This window comes from Buteo buteo, chromosome 16 (genome assembly GCF_964188355.1).
Source record: "Buteo buteo chromosome 16, bButBut1.hap1.1, whole genome shotgun sequence".
Taxonomy (NCBI): domain Eukaryota; kingdom Metazoa; phylum Chordata; class Aves; order Accipitriformes; family Accipitridae; genus Buteo; species Buteo buteo.
This window is the reverse complement of record NC_134186.1, coordinates 15,921,490-15,944,389: the sequence shown is the minus strand read 5'-3', so window position 1 is coordinate 15,944,389 and position 22,900 is coordinate 15,921,490. Positions and strand designations below refer to the sequence as shown.

Below are 22,900 nucleotides of genomic sequence, written 5' to 3'. Positions count from 1 at the left end.
ATCCCTTAAAACATACACTGATTTACACACACACAAATATAAAATTATATTTTGATTAATCTCCTGAAGCCTGGGTGCCTTGCCAAAAGAGAAGAGCTTTTTTTTTTTTCCCTCCCTCCCACTAAGAACAACAAGGATAAAAATGCAAAGGATATAGACTCAAACCTGGACAATAATACCTATGATTTGCCATTATAAGAAATAGCTACATATTTTCCAAGATAAGGCATGATTTCATTCGCAAATGAGCTTTTGATTGCTAGAGCAATTTCATTATTACTTCAGAAGGCATTACAAATACTTCCACTCTTCATCCCTCATAATAAAATCTGATTTAAAACTTTTGAAATAATGCAAATATTTATTCTCTTTGATAAGAATTAATCATCAATTTGAAGGCAAAGTCTGCAATGACCAAGAAACAATCCTACCCTTCTCATCAGGATCTTTCACAAACCTGGAATGTAAGTACTGAGAGAAAGCCAGTGTTAACAGTATGTGCCAGGAATATCCAAAATTCACTGCCCTAATTATTTAAGATAGCAGTACTCAACTTTCAGGCAGGTATTCTAATCAAAAAGCAAACTTTGAAAAACATGGCACTTAATAAACACTGTACATTTAAAGTTACAGGTTGGAAAACTCAAAAGGGTTAGTAAGAGATCAGTACATAATCCTTATTATCTGAGGCATTTAGTACATGAAACACTGGAAAAAATACAGGGTTTCAAGTGAAACATTAGTCTTTTTGCAAGGACTGAACATTGATACATACCTCAGATAATACTTTTTCTCCATACTGTTTACAGACTGTCAGCTTCAGTCAGTCATTAACCGTTCTCATGATTAAGCCTGAAGCATTCATAAGCATTCAGAAGTAAAGCACAGTCATTAAAAAGGACCAGGATTGCCCTCTCTCCATTTGCTGAAAAAAAATCATTAACACCTTCGCTCCTCTCTTTCTGCCTAGGGAAAGAAAGAAAGGGGAGGGAGGGAGGAAGATTAGAGCAGAATACCGCCTACCTCATTGCCATCATTTCCTCCCAAGAGATCATCCACACATAGAAAAAGGACTAAAACTGGTCTCTAAATTGGTTTCAGTGCTTCAGACTGGTTTAAGAGAAACAACCATAATTAGCTCATTTTATTGTAACTGATGAAAGTTTGAACATTTCATGTTAGTTGATTTTACATTGATGTTAAAAGCACTTGCTCCTGGAGATGCCCTAGCATGACCACATCCACTTGGTGCCATCATTCTTTCACATGTTTCAAGATAAAGGCTGTAAATTTAAACACCAAATATCCAGAAACTGTAATTATGATATTATATCCCAGATAATTCCTAAAAACAGGAAATTGATGTTTTAATAGAGTTGCATTATTTTAATTAGCTCTCAACAGTAGTCCTTGGCTACACAGCTTCTGTGGCTGAGATGACAGCAGCTTTGCATAATTACATTTGCAGACAATCACCTTCTGGGTTTCCTCCCATCTAGAACAAGTTAATTGTCTTGCTATATAAAGCCAAATTAAATATAATCTTTCAAGAAAATATCCCTCCTCAGATTAATTACTCAAAGCAAAGCAGAAACAGTTATTGCAAGCATGATTTTAATGTAAGTTCTTATAAAATTGGAGCACTTTTGGGATGGGTGGATTAAATCTGTAAATTTCTCCTCAGAGGTATGAATTAAAAATCTCTGCAGTTTTGTGAGATATTACATTTATTAAAAGAGCCCTGACATGTTCCATGACTCCTACTTAAAAGTAACTAAATTATCAGGAATTATTATGCTTTATTTTAAAACTGCCTTCAAAATACCGCCTATCACAAAATGATTTGTGGTCCAATAGCTTCAAGAAGTTTGAAACTTTTCTGTAAAAAACTTCCACACAAACCAGTCGGAATACTCACTACAACTGCTCTTGGTAACTAAATTTTGTCTCAACAATATGCTGTGTTAAAACAAATTATCATAACATGTTAGATAATTAAGTAGGTCACACTGTTTCTATCAGATTTGCCTTAAAGCTCTTCCTAACAAATCTAGTTGCAAGAGAAGTGTTTGCCTTATTTTCTCTAAAAAGTTGTTCATTTACAATTATATATTAGGCAACCCATAGTCTTTGAGAGACTCAACACATTCTCTGCCAGTTATATCAAAGTACAAAAGATGTATTTTATATTAATTTTGTTATGCTGCAGATACATAGAGAAGCCTTTGTGAAAACACCATCATTTACAACTACCCAACTGAAATTCTTTTCATACTTGGGAAGAGAAGGGGGCTGAAGGGAGTTTTATTTACCACAAAGCTGCTATGAGTTTACTCTCATCGTTGAAATGCTCTTTGCAGCTCCCACGATCTTCACTGTTATCTGTATTTGTATTATGGCTGTGCTCAAATGAGCAATGTGCAAGGCATGACACAAAATCGGAAGAGATCCATCTTGACAGCGTAAGCATATATTAGCTATATTTACATATAATATTCATTTAAAAATAAAAAGGTTTTGACTGAAATAAAATGCAGTGCAAACAATAAAATGCAAAAGTAGCATGCTCTTTTTATTAAGGGATATAATTTTTAAAATAAAATAAAATAAAAATCTGTAAAACTGCAAGCCTTCTGCTTCCTTTCCAGTTCATCAAACATAGGTGTGAGAAATTAAACTTTTTCCTAAGCTTTTATTTTACTCATCATCACAGATCAAAAACTTCAAAGTTTGGAAATATTCCCATTACTCCTTATTTACCTTATAAATGAGATATGAAAATGCATGCAAAGAAGTGGTTCTAGGAGTAAATGCTATACAAGTGCCTCCATTAAAACTTAACAGAAGAAGAGATCTAGCGAGTCAGTGACGATGCATCCTAACTCAATATTTGTTATTAATTACTGTGTATTTAACTGCAGGTGCTCACAAAGTTTAAAAAATAACACTGATCTCTGCTTACTACAAAATATTTTAAGCTGGAATCATAGTATTAATTAGTCACTAGTAACTTATTTTTGCTTTGAAATAATATTTACATAGTATTACATCAGCAAACATATCCCAGACAGTACTTCCTTGGGGTACATTAAAACCAGAAACAAGCACATACAAGGTTTAGAGCAACATCAGAAAGAAGTTGTATTTTAGCTGCACGGTGCTGACAAACTTTCGCTCTTCTACTTTATACAAATGTAACAGTAATTACTCACATAACCTGACACCAGTTCCCACATTGTTCATTCCCACAAACTATATAGAAGGGGATGAATTTCTTCCTGCAGCACTACACATAATTGCTGAAATTCCAGTGTCCCATCCTTCTGATCTCTTTTCAGAATCAGCCATAAATGCCTTCTTCGTATTGAGCTACCAGTAAAACCAATTCTTACAAACCCTGGCTGCAAACAGGTTTTTTTTGCCTGTAGAAATTTTTAATCAACACATCTGCTAAGTCATGTTTTTTAGATTGCTCTATCCAATTATTTTGGATATTTAAGCAGCCACTTCTCTTCCCAGATTCTCACAGTACTCCCTATTACAACTTCACCATCCTGGTGACTCACTCCTTTTTTTCCTGCTCCCTTTTCCAAGACTCTTTGTGATCTCCCCAGTACTTCAGCTGTCACTTCTGTCCCTGACACCTTCCAAATTTAGGTACCGGCTATAACATGAAATCTTCTTATCATATTCATGCATTTGCAAGCCAGAATTTTTTTATACAAGACTAAGAAATCCTGGCCATTCCTAATGGACATATTTCTTCTCAACCCATTTCAAGTTTCATTTTGGCTTTGTGGAAAACACTACGTTTCATATCTTTACCACTCTTCAAAAATCAGATCTGTCTCATTACCAAGAAGTACAACTTTCTACATGCTCATTTTAAATTCTATGAGGGAATAGTTGACAAATATAGTAGAAGAAATCCCATGAAACAGGACCACCTCTTTTCCCACAGCATTCAGATTCAACAAGCTAAAGATCTCAAACTTAATTCATGGTTACTCTATTATACCAAAACAGTTTTCTCACTTAAAAAAGGAGGAAGGGGAGACAGATTAGTCTTTACAGGAATGATGAAAAAGGAAATATTAAACATAAAATGAAATACAATTTTCAAATTTCCAAAGGGCTACTATAGTAAGTTAACAGATGGGAACCTTAAACTATGGTATCTGTGTTATCAATGTCCTTTAAAGTGAAGAGAACAAGATTACATATAAGATACCTGTGAATTTGTGGACCTGTTTTCCAGTTTTGGTATATCATCTAAAATGGAATAGACCCAGGGAAGTATCAATATACTAAACAGCTTTTCTGCATAGATAAATACTTTGAAGCTATGTGAAGCTGTGTGAACAGCTTTCATAACGTTTAAGCTTTTGGCACAGGAAAAGTAATTTTATAAGAAGTTCAAATTAAAATTATAATGGCTCTAGAAGTATTTAAAGACACAAAAAACATCCAATGGATTTCACTGGACCAAGAAACCATTTCCCCTCATGCATGACATGTTTGGTACTATAAAGAAATTACAGCTGGAATACCAGAGACTGTGGGAAACTACTACCCTCTAAGACCGTACATGATACTTGAAAGCCTGATTTATTCCTGTTTTAGCATCCTAAAATGTCAAAGCCATTCCCAGTTTACCTGTGTTCCAACAGATTAATTTTGCCATCTAAGATAGAGAAAAGCACTGCAGTTCCATCACAGAAGCTCCCAAGTGTTTGTTCAGCCTAAACATATATTGCAAACTTCACATCATAAATGTGTTATTCTAGAATATTCTTCCTTTTGCATTGCAGGCTAAAACCAGCATAATAAGGATCTAGAAGACTACAGAAAATTTCATGTGGTTTTTAACTCAAAATGTCAAAAGATAAGTATACTACAGGCTTCATTGGATTTCTTTAAAAAAAATAAAGATCATCAAAAGCACAGAAACCTGAACACCAGACCTACCCAGATTCACTTTTACAATTCACCTTATTTCCAAATGCTTGTGCTTGAAAGATTCTTAAAGATTTTTTTTTTAACTACTTTAATTATCCAAAATATGTTACTAAATCTGTGGGCATGCTCAAGGAAATTTAAAAGGAGCTTCAACAGTCTTAACATGTTTAAATGATGAACAAGTACCACAGTGTAGAAGCAGCTACTTGTAATCAAATTTCCTCATGATGGCAGCATAAACCATTCTGATGAAGTGATAAACGACAATACACACTCCTACTCATACAGAACAGTGAGATCTCAACTGCTCTAGAAATAGTGTTCACTGATTTTCTCCCTCTTCACACTGCCATTTCTACACTACTTGACAGTCATCTTATTTAGTCCCCAGAATTCCATAGGAGTATTATTCTACTTCACACATACAATTCATCAAGAAAGAAGATGTACCACCCTACAGAGTATTTTGACAAGTGACATATAATTTTATGCACCTACCCCATATGCTCCATTAGATTTTGTATCATTTGTACATTCTATTTTGAAAAGCCTATGACAACTGCACAATCTATGCATTTGCATGAATCACTAAGTTGAGGCTTCAGTCAAGATCTATGAAGTTCTCCTGAAGAATGATCTTCCATCGAGTTCTGTTTGCTTTTAATGTTTCTTTATTACAAAGAAGACAATACCATGACTCTGAAGACCCCATTCTTTTCTTGGAACTAATGGTCATTTCAAAACTGGCCAGAAGGATTCTGAAAATCTTGCATTTTATCTTACTGACCTTCCACAGTTTATAAATTACAAAGATTTATAGCCAGTTGTGTACTTTTATAAGGTATGAAATGCATTCAGTTCAAAATCTGCATAGATTTCAGCTTATAAATAAATTATATCAATTAAGTCTGCGATTAAGAATAAGTTTGAGATTAAGAAGATCACCATGCTTGGGAAGACTTTGTTTAAAGGCTATTACTAGTGCAATTCACTCTTTTCAGACTGCGCTGCAAGCGAGGCATTGCTGAGGCTAATACCTTCAAAAGCTCATCACCTCACACTTTGAAAGGTTAATGTCCCCCTCAGATCAGCCACCGCAGCTGTACACGTAATTGTTCCTTAACTCAGTTCTAGCAAAATAATCTTAGTTTTTTAAAACCATGCAGTAGAGTATAAAGTAACACAGACCACTGAGACACCAGGTTAGGAAGAGACAATACACACAGTTATGCTGGCTGATCCAAGGGGTCAGTAAACTCCTGGAGAACAGACAGACAAGTAAGAATGAGTGACAAACTCAATCTCCTGCTCAGTTGCAAGTTTCATATCTGTCTACAGCCTTTAAAAGTGCACTAAGCCCCCACTTGTTTCTCTCTTAGAACACCTGCGCATAGTTTAAACATCAGAAGTACATCTTTCTTTATTTCATCTTCATATTACTGACTAGCCGTGCTTAAATATACCTAAAAACCTTACAGTTTTTAGTTTGACACCATCTTTGATTAATCGCCAACTGCTTAAAGGAAGCAAACTTGAGACTCCATCAAACTAAAGATAAACTGCCACTCACCATATTTCTAGATGTTAATAAAGACTCAAAGAACAAACAGTCAGAAGGATAGGAAAAAGAAAAAAAAAAAAATCAGTCTATTGTAGATAAAATAGAAGCTAGAAGAAACACAAATGAAATGCATTTCTAACCCATGAAACACAGAATGGATGTATTCGTTCTGCAAGTTTAACTCACAGCACATGTTGCAAATACTACAGCCTGTACGACTTAGCAGTTCACATGACTTGGCATTCCTGCACAGAGCAAACAAACATGCCTGCACACAGATGTAACAGCCAAAAGCAGCAGTGAAGGGTTTTTGGCTGTAGTTAAGCTTTTCCTTAACTGTCTCTTTTTGTGTCTTGGCAGTTTTATTTCCACTGTGGTAAGGCAGGTGGTTAACACCAATGTTCTCAAATCAGACTCAGATTACACTGACTGAAAAGACTGGCCATATCTTAATTTGAGGGTTTACAATAAGAAGATTAAAAAGAACCAGCAGCATCTTTGTTTTTAAGCAATGTACTCACTACATAGCATTTACCACATCAAAGAAAACATAGCTTTATAATGAAAGCCCATCTCCCAAACATTTATTGTTTCTAACAGAATTATTATTCCTCCAGAAACCTCCCATTTTCTTCTCCATACACCCTTACAGTACACCTATTCTGGCCAAGACAAAAGCAGAGATTTACCACGCTTCCTCTGCTAACAGCATTTTTCCAATGAGCAACAAAGACTGGGAACAGCTGGAGCTTCAGAAGAGGATTGCCTCGTTACCAACGGCAGTAAACAGAATGGATCAAGCAGAGGAAAAAGCAAAGTTCTCCATCTTAAAAAAAAGTTACTAGGTTTAAAAATCACAGCCTGAAATCGAAGACTCTGCTGCTGGTATGTACATTTGTGTACATTATTATATAACAACAACAATGTAATAACAGGAGTCCTATATGATTTTACAGAATTTTGTTCCTTTAAGTAATGTTAGCCTAATTCAAGAAACATGATGAGGTCAATTGGGTTATGTGAAAGAACTACCCAGATGTAATTAGAAACCATGACTTCTACCATTTTCAGCAAGGCACTTCTTCAAACATATAATGAAATATTCATGGCCATATTGTGACAGAAGAGCCTACAACTAACTTAAAAGAATCAAGAGGAATTGCATAACAGCCTGTCAATTAAAAAATAAAAAAAATCCAATAAAAAGGTGTAGTTGGCAAGACAAACTTTCACTCCCAAATTATTTTTTCCTCTAGTCTTGTCTCTCATTGTTAGAGACTAGCAGAAAATACTAATTTTTACAGAAATGTAACTGTGCAATAAATATAGCGTGAAGAAATTTTTTTCAATTATCAGACAAAAGGTTTCATATGTAGGAGATAATTAGTTAAACAAAAGTTTAAATTAAAAAAAGTTTTAAAATGCAAGGGAAATAGAACATTCAAAATTAGATCCAAACCATGACCTAACAACTGAAAGTACAGAAATGCAGAAATAATGCATAATGTATGTCAGACAGTAAACTGATCGGTAAGCGGGAGGTACCCTAGCGTAATCCACCATTGTATAATATGGCAATGAAAAAGACAGCATTCAATGCCAGGATACATCATGACGGGTATTTCCAGAAGACACAAGGAAACATTTTAAGCAGTCTTTAATTGTAAGTGTTTCGGCAAGCTTTATCAAGAATATTATGCACCATTCTAGATAATCCAGATTTAGAAAACATCAAATAGGTGCATGTAAAAAGGACTTCCTGTATCTGGGGAAGAGATCAGGACACATCAAGTACTCTGTCATTTGCAACAAGCTAGGGCACATCTTTTTTGTAGAACGTAGCACAAGGCAGAGAAACTTGAGCTAAAGCAAGCCAAACTAGTGTCTGAACCAGACTGACTGAAGATGGAACACTATGAGACATTTGATAGCCCAGGCACATCATCATGCAGACATGACTATACTGCTTTTGGCTGAAAACTAATGCCTCTGACTTGCATTGTGCTACACAGGTGTATGAGCTGGACCTCATATTCAATCCACTGCACAGCGTAGACATGCATTAACATGAAGCTTATTCAACCCTTTATTTTGTAGGGTGTAGGACTGCTCTGTTTAAAAACAAACCAACCCACCAGTAATACAAATACCAGAGAATGGAAAGTTGCCTTCGTCAAACAACAGGAATGGCAGGAGACCAACAGATACCAGATTGCCACTAGTTAATGCAAGTCAGAACTTAAAACAGCGTTCCCACAATTTCTTTATTTCTAACACAATTTGGTAGGTACAGGAAAAAGGAAGAAAAAAACAAACAAACAAACATAAAAAAACAGATGCAGATTAATCAGTCTGTGAGTTAATTTAGATAATGTGGTGAAAATTAGAAGACATGATTGAGTCAATACCTGCTGGCAGACACCAGCCTATTGTCTGCAAAAATTAGAAACAAAAGTTAATTCATATATTTACTAGTATTTCATAACACTGTTCATGCAAAGAATTCATGGCTGTTTGTAACATTGATAAATATTTTGGATTCTACTATCCCTCTGAAGCCATGAAATTTCTTCAGTTGTGCAAACACCTACTTGTGAACTTCAAAACTTCTGAATCAAGAATATTCAAAAGAAGTCTTTGATCTGTAGCATACTAGAAGATAATCTGTTATGAGTTTGCCATGCTAAGCTACTATGCAAACTAGGATTTAACTGTACTTTTTTTTTTTTTTCTTAAAACTGCCAGTAAGCGAGAGCTAACAAGCATTGCTGTAGAGCAGAGGTCAGCAAATTCTTAAAACTTCAAGTCACATTTTAGTTTGCTGAAAAAAATACATTACATTGTGTAATACTTAAAAACTGTTTAGATTCTGAAAAAAATTGCTTTACATCCACAATAGTCTACTTACACACAAAGCTCTAATTGGGCAATGCATGCTTCTTGGACCACAAGAGTTCAACATCTGTCCAGTTGGATGTCTCAGACAAACAATGATGTCTTCCTCAGCTAGGAAATAACTTTTTTTTTTTTCAATTATTTTTAACATACATGGGTTATCTAGTAAAAACTCACCAAGTGCTAATCATCTTCCATCTGTGGTCTCTTCAATCCAGCAAAGGAATCTGACCTGAATTCCTGCCTCCATCAATCTGGTTCCAGCAATGGTACTGCAATCTCCTCCTTCCTCCCCTCTAACCACATGAATGACAAGGGTATCACAAGTTGGGTATTTTCTTCTTGCTGGCAAAGTAGGGCCTCAACTCTTATACATAATTTCATTAAGAATATACCTTCTTCCGATATGATCCTAAGTCCAGAATGTCAGGAATCCCAGCTTCCTCTGGAATCACTATATTATCCCAAAAGTATAAAACCCATTTTGTTGCAGTTCAACCCATACAGCCAGGATGCCTGATCTGCTGAGAGAAGGAGTTTTAAAAGCTTCAGATGATCAAACTAAATCTAGAGAAAGGAAGAAATCCCTGCTTCATCCATAAAAGGACAACTAGCAATACCCAAAATCTTGCCCCAAACTAATCTGAGGAAGACTTTGGTGTATAAGCCTTACACTTTTCCAGAGAAGAATCAGAGAGACATAGAAAAGCCTAGACTGGAAGGGGTTTCAGGCAATCATCTAGTCCAACCTTCTGCTGAAGGCAAGGCCTTAGATTAGATGATCCAGGGTCATCCCAACTGAGTCTTGAATACTTCCAGCAAGGGAGATTCCACCCCTCCTCTAGGCAAACTACGCCAGTGTTTAATTGTTCTCACAAAGAAGAATCACCTTTCCTGGCTGACCAGGGATGACGGTGAAGGCTCGTGAATGCTATTGGATGGTAGCACACAGTGCTTATAGAGCCCCTTCAAGCCCCAAAGCACATAAGCACAATCCTTGACATGCATGGGTTTTCTTATGAGTGCATTTGTCAGGAGTGGGGGGACAAGAGGATAGATTCGCTAAGCTCTTACTTATGCTAGAAATAAATATTGTGTTAAATGAAACATTAATATATTTTTAACCAATCCAACAGAAGTACCAGACTTGGGCTTAGAACAGCTGACAAGAACAATCACACTAGAATATATTTGGCTAAGAGGCACTTGCTCATTAGCACTTCTGCAAGAAGAGTAACGTATAGTGGCATTTGCCAGGGAGATACACATTTTCAATATTTTGCGCCAGCCTTACCTTTAATCAAACTAAAAGGTTTTGGCAGGCAGCTAAAAGATGCCATTTGCAAACACAGGTGATATTTAGCATCTTTATTAAGACCCCAGCTCCTGGAATCATGTAAGACTTAAGAATGCCTGCTTTCATCTTAAAAAATGTTCCTAATATTCATAGTTCAAGAGATTAAAAATAGGCCCTGAAGAGCTCAGGAAACAGATATAAATATCTGGGTATAAATACAAAGTAAGCACTGTGCTGGTTTTGGCTGGGATAAAGTTAATGTTCTTCACAGTAGCAAGTATGGGGCTATGTTTTAGATTTGTGCTTAAAACAGTGTTAATAACACAGGGATCTGCTTGTTATTGCTGAGCAGTGCTTACACAGAGTCAAGGCCTTTTCTGCTTCTCAGCCCACCCCACCAGTGAGCAGGCTGGGGGGGCACAAGAAGTTGGGAGGGGACACAGCCAGGACAGCTGACCCCAACCGACCCAAGGGATATCCCAGACCATAGGACGTCATGCTCAACATATAAAGCTGGGGGAAGAAGGAGGAAGGGGGGGGATGTTCGGAGCGATGGCGTTTGTCTTCCCAAGTAACCATCACGCATGATGGAGCCCTGCTTTCCTGGAGATGGCTGAACACTGGCCTGCCGATGGGAAGTGGGGAATGAATTCCTTGTTTTGCTTTGCTTGCATGCGTGGCTTTTGCTTTTCCTATTAAACTGTCTTTATCTCAGCCCATGAGTTTTCTCACTTTTACTCATCCTATTCTCTCCCACATCCCACAGTGGGGGGAGTGAACGAGTGGCTGTGTGGTGCTTAATTGCCGGCTAGGGTTAAACTATGACAGACCCCAGTAAATCTAGAAATTGTTAAGCAATTCTACATAAGTATTATAGATTACAGGCATTCTCCTATACTGCACAACGAATTATAATAAGGTCCACAATTACGCTATTTTAAAAATAATCTTTTTTTGCATTTTACTCAGAAGATTTTCATAACTCTTAAACATTAACCATTTCCTTTGTGTGTTCTTTTAACTTCCTCCCCAACAAAAATTCAAAATTTTACCTTGTAGAGACTGTAGCTCAACATGAATTTAAATAAAACAAGTGCAATTCTTTGGCTTCACTGTTTCTCAACTGCCCCATCCATCTATTCCCCATTTCCATTCCTCTAATTTAATACATATCCTCTTAAAAATAAGCAAGCCATCTAAACTGCAGACATAAGCAGTGCAAAAACTTCCAGTCAAGCAAATTCCATGAACAAGCAAAGGCTATTTGATGGTTTTCTCACAAAGCTGTCATAGTCCTTCACAATGAAGAACAGGCACGTAAAACTAACTAGTTGAGCCAAGCACAGTAAAGTCTTGAAGAAGAATTAGAGCAAGACAATTACAGATGCCTGCACCAGCATTTCTAACTTGACTGTAACTTGGCTTGAAGTTTTGCTATAGCATGACTGACAGTAATGGAGTTCTTCAGTAACAGTGGTTTGATTGAAAAAAAACAAAACAGTTTTTTTAAAGCTTAAATATTTACTTACAAATATTTTAGCTCATACTCAGAAAAGCACAATAAACAATGAAGATTTCAACAAACATCTCTCTTACAGAGGTCTCTACCTTTCTTTGAACACATGCGAAAAAAAAAAATTCTATATGCCAAGCATTCACCTTCTATGTTTGTCAAATTTACAAAGTTCCATACTTGTACTATATTATATAAGCAAACTGAGACAGAAAAGATGAGCACTTTGTGTACTAATGCAATAAGATGCTAAAATTCAGGCTTGCCTTTAAGGCTGCTGATTTACCATACCTTCTTATAGCCACTCTTCACAACACAGAACTAAAGAGGAAACCAATGCAAAAGCTGACCAAAAGCTATGCTTAATAAGCATTCTAAATTTACTACAAAAGACAGTTTTAAACAACACTAGACTGGAGAGCAGAGCTGCCATTTGGAGAGCTCTTGACAGGCTGGAGAAATATGCTGACAGAAACCTCATGACATTCAACAAAGAATAAGCCCATACAGCAGTAAAGGTTGGAGGCCAACTGGCTAGAAAACAGCTTTGTACAAAGGGACCTATGGGTCCTGGTAAAGAAGTTGAACACAATTTATTTATTACACAGTTTTCATTCTGTATCTTGACATCTCCACTACATTACAAGAGGCAAATGCAGAAAACAAACAACTAAAGACAGAATCTACACCAAGAGATTATTACACACCTTTAAGTTTTCTAGAACAAGCAGTACCAGGAAAGCAGGGGAAAGCAACAGATAGCCCTTGTCTCAAAATCACAAACTAGCACATCAAAATAACTAATAAGGACTGACATGATCTTGCAGAAAAGCACAAGCTGACAAAAACAATTACAGAAGCCTCAACATACTTTGCCGACTAGAAGTTCCTTGTCCCCATCACCTCGAAACAGGACTGACAAAAATCAGTTTCAACAAGGTTCAGCTTCTGTGTTTTCCCAAAAGACCCTCCTCACACACAGATCTCCTTTGGTACTTCGGCTGCACTATCCAGAAGGCTAGCACATTTCTGTTATTTTCAAGAAGCTGAGTGTTCCCCTTCAGAATAAAGATGAAGCTTTAACAAAGACAGAAACACAAAAGTAAAATTACACTATTGATGCTCATTGCCTATCTGAGAGAGGTACAAACATTGAGCTCTGTGAAGTATGAAGATTTAGAAGTTATTTCTACTTTTAAAATATGTTATCTTCCTCTAAAACAGGCTTGGATAAGAATTTTTTAAATTACATTTTATTTCAGTATTGCTGTTCTCCTAATATCTCAGAAATACTCATGAACCCTAGATATAACCAGACACCATTGTATTCTACAGATTCATCCAAGAAATTTTCTTGGCTTAAACCTGCATTCTTTAAAACATACTTTTAGTCATTGATTTTTATACTCTTCCTGACTGCCATTTCTGAAGATAGATTTTGTCTAAATTTGATTATCTTGTTTACTTCTGTAATTTTATTCAATTCTTGCTGAACTATTTTTGTGATATTGAAAATTCTAGCCCCTCATCAAAATAGAGACACCTAAAATGACAGTCATCTTGCATTAATTACAATTTGATATTTCCAGTGAGGAAGAAATGCAGAGAATAGAGTGCGTGACAGGCAGATCTTTAGGAAATCCATCAGTCCTATAAAAAATTTTTACTTTTATATTAGACAGTAGTCTACTATTTAGAAATCCTCACAACTGATACACTGGACCTTACATGCGTAATTATCTCTCACTGATTACATGCCATAATCACCACCACATTCTACCCATATAGCTTCTTTCTGGAGATAAGAGAGTTACTGTTACTAACTGCTCCCCTCCCAAAACCACAAAAATGTACACACTTTGTCAAATACAACTCTTAGGGCTTAACATATATGTGGGTAAGGTTTGTTATAAAAAACCAAGAACAAAACATCCCCAACAAACAACAAAACAAAACAACAAAAACCAACTCTCAATTCCTATGCTTTGTTGGATTTCATTACGAAATAGAAGTAGGACAACATCCAAATTCACCACCTCAAGTTAGAAATACGAGTTTGGTTTGCCGTCTGTGGAAACTACATTGCAGCTAGTCAATACCACAAAGATCAATAAACTTAGTAACAGGCTTCCTTCCTAGACCTTTGCAAATAACACCATATTAGCATAAAAAGCAGACAGCAGAAGACTGCAGATTAGCTGCAGCTTTCAACTTGACTACATACACTTGAAGAACAATAAACAATTCATCTCACTTACTCAAATGAACCATTTCAATTTGCTCACCAGAAACTATATATGGTCAGGTAACCTTTCTGCTTTCTGGGATTCATAGAAGCGTGCCTCCTGTAATTCAGTTTAAGCCACAAATACTTTCAGAACATTCTCCAGCAGCACAATCCCATTCTCTACCTTGGCAATAAATGTCTTCTGTTGAACTGTAGAAAAGGCATGCCATCTTGCAGGAAGGGCTTCCATTGCATACATCTTTACAATTAAGCTGGTCTTTCTCGAAGCTGTTAAGCAACACATTTTGTTAAATGTCATACCAAATGCATTCCATGAGATGGAATGTACGTGGTGTCCCTGCAGAAACCACATCCTCCCACCACAGCTGGAGATTTCAATGTTTCTTTGTATTTCTTGTTTGGAAAAAAGAACAAGAATATAAAATTTTTTGCAAAAGTAACTCTCCATGCACCAAAACAATGGCCTGGTATTTGCAAAGTTCTTGAAAAGAAAATTTACTCACTTTCCCTATCTCAAAGGGTAGCAAAACAAACTAAGTGCCAAGCACCATCACATCTCCCCAGGAAAGTCTATGTATGATAAATATGTATCAGAATATATCAGTGGTCTAGCCTGGGTGTCTGCATACCCTTATATAACACTCAGACTCCATAAATGGTACTTTAAAGCCTAAACTATGTTAAAAGCATGCATATCTGTATTCAAAGATATTCATTGCCTATAAACATTTGTAAAGTGCCCATTTTTTAAAACAAAAGCTTAATGCTCTTCCAATAAAGCTTAAATATAGATATTGTTTAGCAAATTGTTAATTTTTCCTATCTCTGTCAAAGGATTTTTGGCATAGTAACTTCATTTCAAAGTTCACATGAAGTCCAAGGTAAGCTTTCACAGGCAAATCTATTCAATTTTAATTACACATTGTTTTTATTTAACTGGAGATGTTTTAGTTCTGCTCAGTGATATGACAGGCGTAAAAAGCAAAGGTTAGGTAAGAGGTATTTAAGAAAATTAATGTAAAAAAAAAGAGGAAAATAAAATTAATTACTTCAGATGGGAAGTGTATAAAACGAACTCTTTAAGGACAACTGCCAAATTTCAAGGAATATCTAGTCTCTTGGGAGGTCTAAATCTCTCAAACATGCTCTACTTAATTCTCATCTGCTGTGCAGTTTCCCTGAATGTATAATTTTCTAAAGAGCTTAAGTCCAACTAAGATCCCATTACTACTGAAAGGAACAGTCCCACCTCCTGCCTTCCCAATGTTTTCTCTGCACCAGTGCTCGTGACTGTGCAGCCATGCAGCAAAGTGAAGGGCAAGTTATTCAGTCGAAGTCAGCCTCCCACAGGATGCATTTTTCAGCTAGATCAAAGAAGTGAGCTGAAGCATCCGGCTGCTAAACAAGCGTTCCAAGACTGGTCAGGAAAGATACAGTGGAAATGTTATCATCCCTTTCACTGACAGCTCACTTTTAGATTAATTTAAGCCTCTCATGAAACTTATTAGCTAGTCAGTTTGTGTTCTTCTCATCCACAGCAATCAGGATAAGACTTCACACCTTTTTCTCCTAAGGAAAGTGAAGAAGTTGAATTAATTGGCCTCTAACTCAGCCATGCAGTAATCCAAAGCTCACCAAAATCAGCAAGCTTCAGATTAGACCTTTAATGACCTAGAGTTCTGAAAGCACATAATTTACTTTTCTTGTCCTTTATTTCTACAGAAATGCTCAGAAACAGGTGCATGCTAATTCCTTTGACTCTTCCACTCCCACACACTGGATATAAGTAGCCCACTGACTGGTGGCAACAGCTACTTCAACCAAGAACATAATACCCCCCTAATAAAAACAGTAACCTAAGAAAGAAATTCCTTCCAAGTTTTAAGCAACAAGAAACTTTTCAGGGCACCACTTAAAACTTCTCAGAATACACAATGCATAGGCCTATGATGGTGTGAGGGGAGTGGACTTGGAAATAGTACCAAACAGAAGACAAAAGTACACAACTACCCAAGGTCTGCTGTTTTCAAAAGTCTTGGTTCTTCTCCCTGTACATTTTATAACCTGTAAAAGGTAAACAAAGACACCTATTGCAGTGAAGGAAAAAGTGGAGAAGAGTTTTTTAATAAAACAACTTTCAAAACAGATACTGCAGTACCCTTAATGCTTTATTCATGGATTTGTGAACTTTAATCACTCTAGTTCTTTGTCTTTCACTTAGATACTCTTGCTGACAGTTGTTAGCTGTTTGGAATTTGAAAGCTCACAACAGCTATTGTCACAAATGAGAAGCAAAACAAGGGACTTTGTTGAACAGCTTAATTGTATACAGGCAGAATACATTTTAGAGTCAAACTGAGCACTGAAAAACAGCAAGGTATCTGAATCTGTGTTCAGACTCTATTTAGAATCAAAACTTTGATTAATCCCAGAGAGTATCTCAACTAAATAAGAAAAACCCAGGAAATGTTACAACACAGAAGCAACTATCCACTTTGAAATTATAACATGGATTTTAAAAACGACAACACTACTGTTTTCTTTTATAAATTCTTGTTATTTCATCAGTCCCAGACTAGTAGAAAGCTGAAAACACTGTCTAACCAAGTTCTCCTCTTTAGACCCAAATCGACAATCCCAGAAATTGACAGGTAGGTATTAATTTTAGGATCTTTACTGAAAGCATTTAAGAAAAGTTCTTTACCCAGAACAGCTACAGAGGTAAGCGACTTTTCTAGTACTGTACCAAAAGACCTACCCATCAACCAGATTCCACCTGCATAACAAGTTGGTAGAAAGCAACTGCACAGTAAGTTTCCACATAAGACATGGCGTGGGATTTATTCTTGTATCTCTAAACATCAATAGCTGTGCTAGTCATTGCATTGCAGTCCACTGCATTTCACAGTGGAAAGAAAGGCAATTTTGGCAAACAGTTCATCTGACCTTTTTTAGATGTCAACTTTAAGATAGATGAAGTTGCCCAAGAAATACCTTTCTTCTGCTACCTATAAATGAACCTGAAAGTGACTTTCTCAGGTGTCATCTGTTACAGATATCTACAGCTGGACAAAAATTAAATCTGTGTATGATTTCTAGCTAATAGCTTCAAGACCATAACAAGTACACAAGATATGCATTAAAGTACCAAAGAAAAGCCATGGGTGAGCATATCACATCACAGATTTTGTTGAGCTTGCTAACTGGGCAATCATAGAATAACCCGAGTACCTGCAAGACCAGGGACGGTTTGACAGACAGCATAGCTTTCAGAATAGAGACATTTTGCTTTACACACTTACCCTTTTGGCAGCTGAGATCTCATGGTCCTATCAGGATACACTGCTTCTGGACACCCTTAGCACAATCTCTCTCTCCCCTCTTATGGGGTAAGAAACCCCGTAAGAATACTAAGAACATGTTTTCAGCATTCTTGGTAAAGACATCTCTACAAAGTACCCACTGTAAAATTGTAGAGCAGTCCTAGAACACAATTTTAGTGGATAACATTGCATAAGGAATGAAAGATGCTAAAAGGCAGAACCAAAATGATACTTCCACTAAACTAACATTAAACAATTAAGAAGCACGGTTAAAAGTGATCCTACCTCATTCTTCAGGAACACTTTGCTTCTTTATGTTAAACAAACTGCAGTACAATTAAAAAGCATTTAAAAGTTAAGACACCTGTGTTTATGAACTCTAGTGTAAAAATATGTCTCTAAATGTAAAACTTGGTAATGTATAGGACAAAAAAATAAATTTGGGATTAATCTTTTATATATGTACATATGTATACCTGTATTTATATACATATTATATATATTTATGTATATAAGTATTCTGCCAATTCTTCTGTTTATTCTCAGACTGTACTGAAAAGATTTATAAGCTAAAATATTAATTACTGCAGTAATTTATTAAATCAATAGCTAAAGCAATAGCTATTGTTCTTCAGCCAGTATCAGCATACTGTTGAATACCCTCAAATCACACAGTATTTATTCTGATACACATAAAACTATGCAACATTCACTGAATACCTGGAACTTTCTCTCTCATAAAACTTGCATATATAGTACAAAAAAATTAAAATTAAATATATATATTCAATGCTGTTCAGGAAGTGCTATGGCAGCATATTTTGCAACAAAAAATATGATGGGGAAGAGGTTTATAGAAATAGGGATACAGCTATACTGAAGAGAATAACTTTTAGATTACAGCTTTCAGGATCAGATTATGTTAGGAATATCCAAGAACATAAAGGAAGTGGATACCATTAGAACTAATCTATGCCAAATCTGAAAACTCATTTAAATGGTTAAATTGGCATCACAAGAAAGTCTAGCCAAGGAGCATTTATCCTTTTTCTAAGGCAGGACTGCAGTTTGTGCTAGATCAGCAGGGAGTACAGTAGTCATGTATAGCAGGACTGCAATTTGGAAAGGATTTACAAAAGGAAGGCATTAGACATTGTGTAACTTCCAAATACACATGGGGGGGAGAGTACACTGAATTATAATTTGACTATTTGATTCTATCTGTAACAAAGTCACCTAGAATATTTAAATGAGCTGGTCCAAACTTCAAAGTTTAAATAAAAAAAAAAAAAGCATTTAGTCACCACACTGAAGGAAAAAATGAGTAAACATAACTAGTTTGGAATGACATTGTTTAAAACATTATTAATCAAAAAAATTGGGGGTAAGAGGGAGAAGAGGAATCCGAAGGTAGTAAGAGAGAGGGGAAAAACAACATGAAACAAATAGATAATAACAAATACTCTGCCTGATAAATAAATCTTACCCTATATACCTCCCACTTTCACTTTATTTTTCCAACAAAGATGCATAGAAAAATATAACAAGCATGAAAAAAAATGCCCAAAACTTAGTTAAAAAATAGAACAACATTGTTTCAAAGACAATTCCCCAAATATCTTTCTGTCCCTTATTCCACTTATTGCGGACCTTTACAAAAATCCAGAACTACACAGGCAGCCACAGGCTTTGCTACAATTTCCACATAGCCTGAAAGCTTAACTCTTTATCAAAGTGTTCGGCTGTGTTCAAGTATGATATTTTCTATATAGACAGAAATTATGTTTCCTTTATAAAAATATCCTGTTTTAAAATGCAGAACTGTGACAGCCAAGCTTTCCCAGTTTTAATATATTCCCTAGCATACTTGAGAAAAGTTAAACTGCAGGAGAAATGCATGTCCAGAATGTAACAACATATAAAAATGATCCTGTAACAAGGCCAGGTTTTATGAGAGTATAACTACACTAATTTTCAAGACATTTATGTTTTTCTGTAGACTCTTTTGAGTGACCCATTATTTAGCATTCCTCATTTCCCATCCATTAAAATTTCACTTGTGAATACTTCTCACAACCATCAGCACACTCAGCTTACTTGAAAGGCTATTGTTAAAAGCTCATATAAAAGGAAAATAGAGAGAGAGAGACACTGTGGGTTTACCTCAGAGAACAAAAACAGTTTCTGGAAAAAGTCAAGCCGTGAGATTTAAAGATGACAGAATAAAGCCTTTAATTATAATTCAGCATATCATCTAAGGATGCTAATTTATTAGTGTGCAAGTAAACATTTGGTTCTTTAAAGTCTTCCTCTACTTCCCACACAATTTTTCCCTCCTATCTTTACATGCATTTGCTAATACTCACTATTTATGGGTAATTTGATAGAAAACCCATCACGATGGATGACGCACATTCTGGCAAAACTTCATATGCAGGGACGACTCACTGGAGGGAAGGGTGCTGAGATCTCAAAAGTATAGTTTGAAATTCAGTACCTTAGTTACAAGCAAGATACGAGGTTCTCAAGCTGCCAACTTTGACTTTTAGTTAAAGAGATGAGCACTTCAGCCATCATTTTAGGAGAGCAACAGGCATATCCATAGCTACAGAATCAAAAGTAAGAAATGGTATAAAACATCCTACTCCTTTACATTGTAGCATTTTCCTGTGTGTTTCCTTCTAAATGTAGTCCCAGTCTGATACCTTTTCTGTCTTTGCTACATTCTCAGCTTTCTTGTCCTGGCGAGCTACTCAATGCTGGCCACTGAGGTCCAGCACTTCCCAACACAGATCAGACCACTGTTTACACATTCCTACATTTCTTCTGCGTGGCTGCTGAATACAGTATCTCCACTACTTTTTCAGCTGATTACAACTCAGATAACTGAATGGAACTTATGAGGCACACATAATGAGAGTTAATTATATTCACATGATGCAACTGAATTTATGGTCACACAAAATCTCAGCTACTGTAACAATTACACAGACATAGCAAATCCTCATGCACAAAGCAACAAGCATACCACAATGACATTAAGAGGTAAGACAGGGCAAACATGCACATCAGTATTACCGTAAGTAATCTAAACCATGGCAAGATGGTTTACCTAAGTCTTCTACATAAAATTAAATGCAAGTATACAAAACCAAGGTACCATTTTTCTACAAAGTTTTAGACTAGGATCTAATTACCTAAGAAACATATATGGTTATTACATTCTTCAGAAATAAACAGCAATAACTATTTTCTTATCTTGAGTAGTTCAGCTACATAAATTTGATCTTTTTAAGTATAGAGAGAAGCCCAACTCTAGTAAAATTCAAAAGTGGGAACACACAATCTATCACCTAATTTCATTATTTAGCTTAGAAACAAAAGGCCTAAACAAATGCCTCAAAATGGATGATAAGTTTGAACATTAACAGTTAAAGAAATTTCATTTTCTAAAAAGGTACTCTCAAGGTCACCGGCTGAATCATCACCAAAATACTGTCTATATTCATTAACCAATCCAGACATCAACTGTTATATTTCAAGATATCCCCTCCCATAATAACCATGAGGGAAACAGGCCAGTAAACACAACTGCCCACATCTGTAACAGTGTATATAGCTAGTGTATAGACAGTAGTGTCACCTTATTTTGTGCCAAATATAATAAACAGTGTGGAGGTAAGTAGAAAAAAAACCTAAATACATGTGCTAAGTTAATAGGAAAAACAACTTTTATTCACTTTAACAACTTAATTATTCTCCTATTTATTAAATATTTGTTAGGAGACACTTTATAAACAAGCAAAGCTTTGATATATATGGTGTTATTAAATGTTCTGGTTTTGTTCCATTACTTTAAGTGCAGAAATTGCAAGCCATTCATATATTTAAGGAATACACGCAAAGATATTTAGTTCCAGTCAAACAGATACTTTCTCCAGGTTAAATACAACTGTTCTCCCTTTCTTCCTTCTTTCCAAAAACCTGGAATGTCACACACAGAGGATTTTACAAAAGTGTGATGCCTACGGTGAGGTACTGTACTCTCTACACCAAATAATTTTGTCTGCAATAGAATGGCAGCACATGACGTATTCAAAAGCTCTGCAAGTAAGAACATGTGCATCATGGCCAAATTAACATTCCCAGGATTTGGCCCTGGCTTTAAACCACAAAGCAGACATGCTCTAGTTATATCCTGTAATGCTATATTGTTTGTTTTGATCACTACCATATTTTTTCCACATCAAGTAATACAGTAATCAAAGTGGGGACTCATGTTTATTCATTTATAGACCAGTATACAGCTGAGTAATCTCCTAACAATTTCTTGGAAAAGCTCATGTCCAAACATTATATGTTTAGGAACAGTCACTCACATTCTGTACACATCCCTCCACTAATTTTTTCCCCTCTCCTGTTATGAATTGCAAAAAGTAAAAATTTCTTGGGCAGCACATAAACACACCATTCACTGTTCTAATAGTTCAAAAACATAAAAAACATGTATAATTTAAAATGTTTAAAACAAGTGTTTTTCTAAAGAAGTTACAGTGTTAAATTAGAAAACTATTATGAAAAATATCCAGCCTATGAAGTACAGTCTAGTCAATGATCAATCATCTTAGCTGAAGATATTATTTTCCAAAGCCATTCTGAAGGCACCTGAAGTTATTCTGAAGTTAAACATCATGAAAAGTGCCATTTACATTACACATGCGAACAAAAGCAATCGCCTTGTCTCAATAAGGCTGGCTGCAAATACTTTACACTACAACAGGCCCTTTATTGTACTATCCAAGAGCTTTACCAATTTGAAGTAAATGAAGTTTTAATGGAACTTCCCTGGAATCTACTGCTTGGTTTGTTGGACAGGTCTCCACTGGAAATATTTACTGTACTAGCAGCATCTTTGTTAAACCTTACCATCCAAAACATGTTTTCTGACAAGACATTTAATGCTTATTTTCCACAAATGCTTATTTTCCACAAATCCAGCAGGATTTTTTCCTCACGTTGTTTTTTCCTCACAAGTTCTCTAGTTCCATGCTGATGCAAACGTTAAGTTCTGTCATTTCTACACATGCATGTGTGGGAAGAGGGA

The 22,900-nt window shown here is 35.9% G+C and overlaps 1 protein-coding gene across 8 annotated transcripts in view; it reads right to left on the bottom strand.

Moving 5' to 3' along the window:
* The window catches only part of PLEKHA7 (pleckstrin homology domain containing A7), a 166,910-nt gene that overhangs the window by 122,161 nt on the left and 21,849 nt on the right, over positions 1-22,900 (bottom strand). Inside the window, exon 1 of one of the 8 annotated variants that reach the window (XM_075047996.1) lies at positions 776-945. The exons of the other annotated variants lie outside the window; for them this stretch is intronic. Coding sequence (XP_074904097.1) covers positions 776-798 — 23 coding nt within the window. The 5' untranslated portion in view covers positions 799-945. Of the gene's footprint in view, positions 1-775; positions 946-22,900 lie in introns of those variants that run through there. 8 annotated transcript variants of the gene reach the window in all.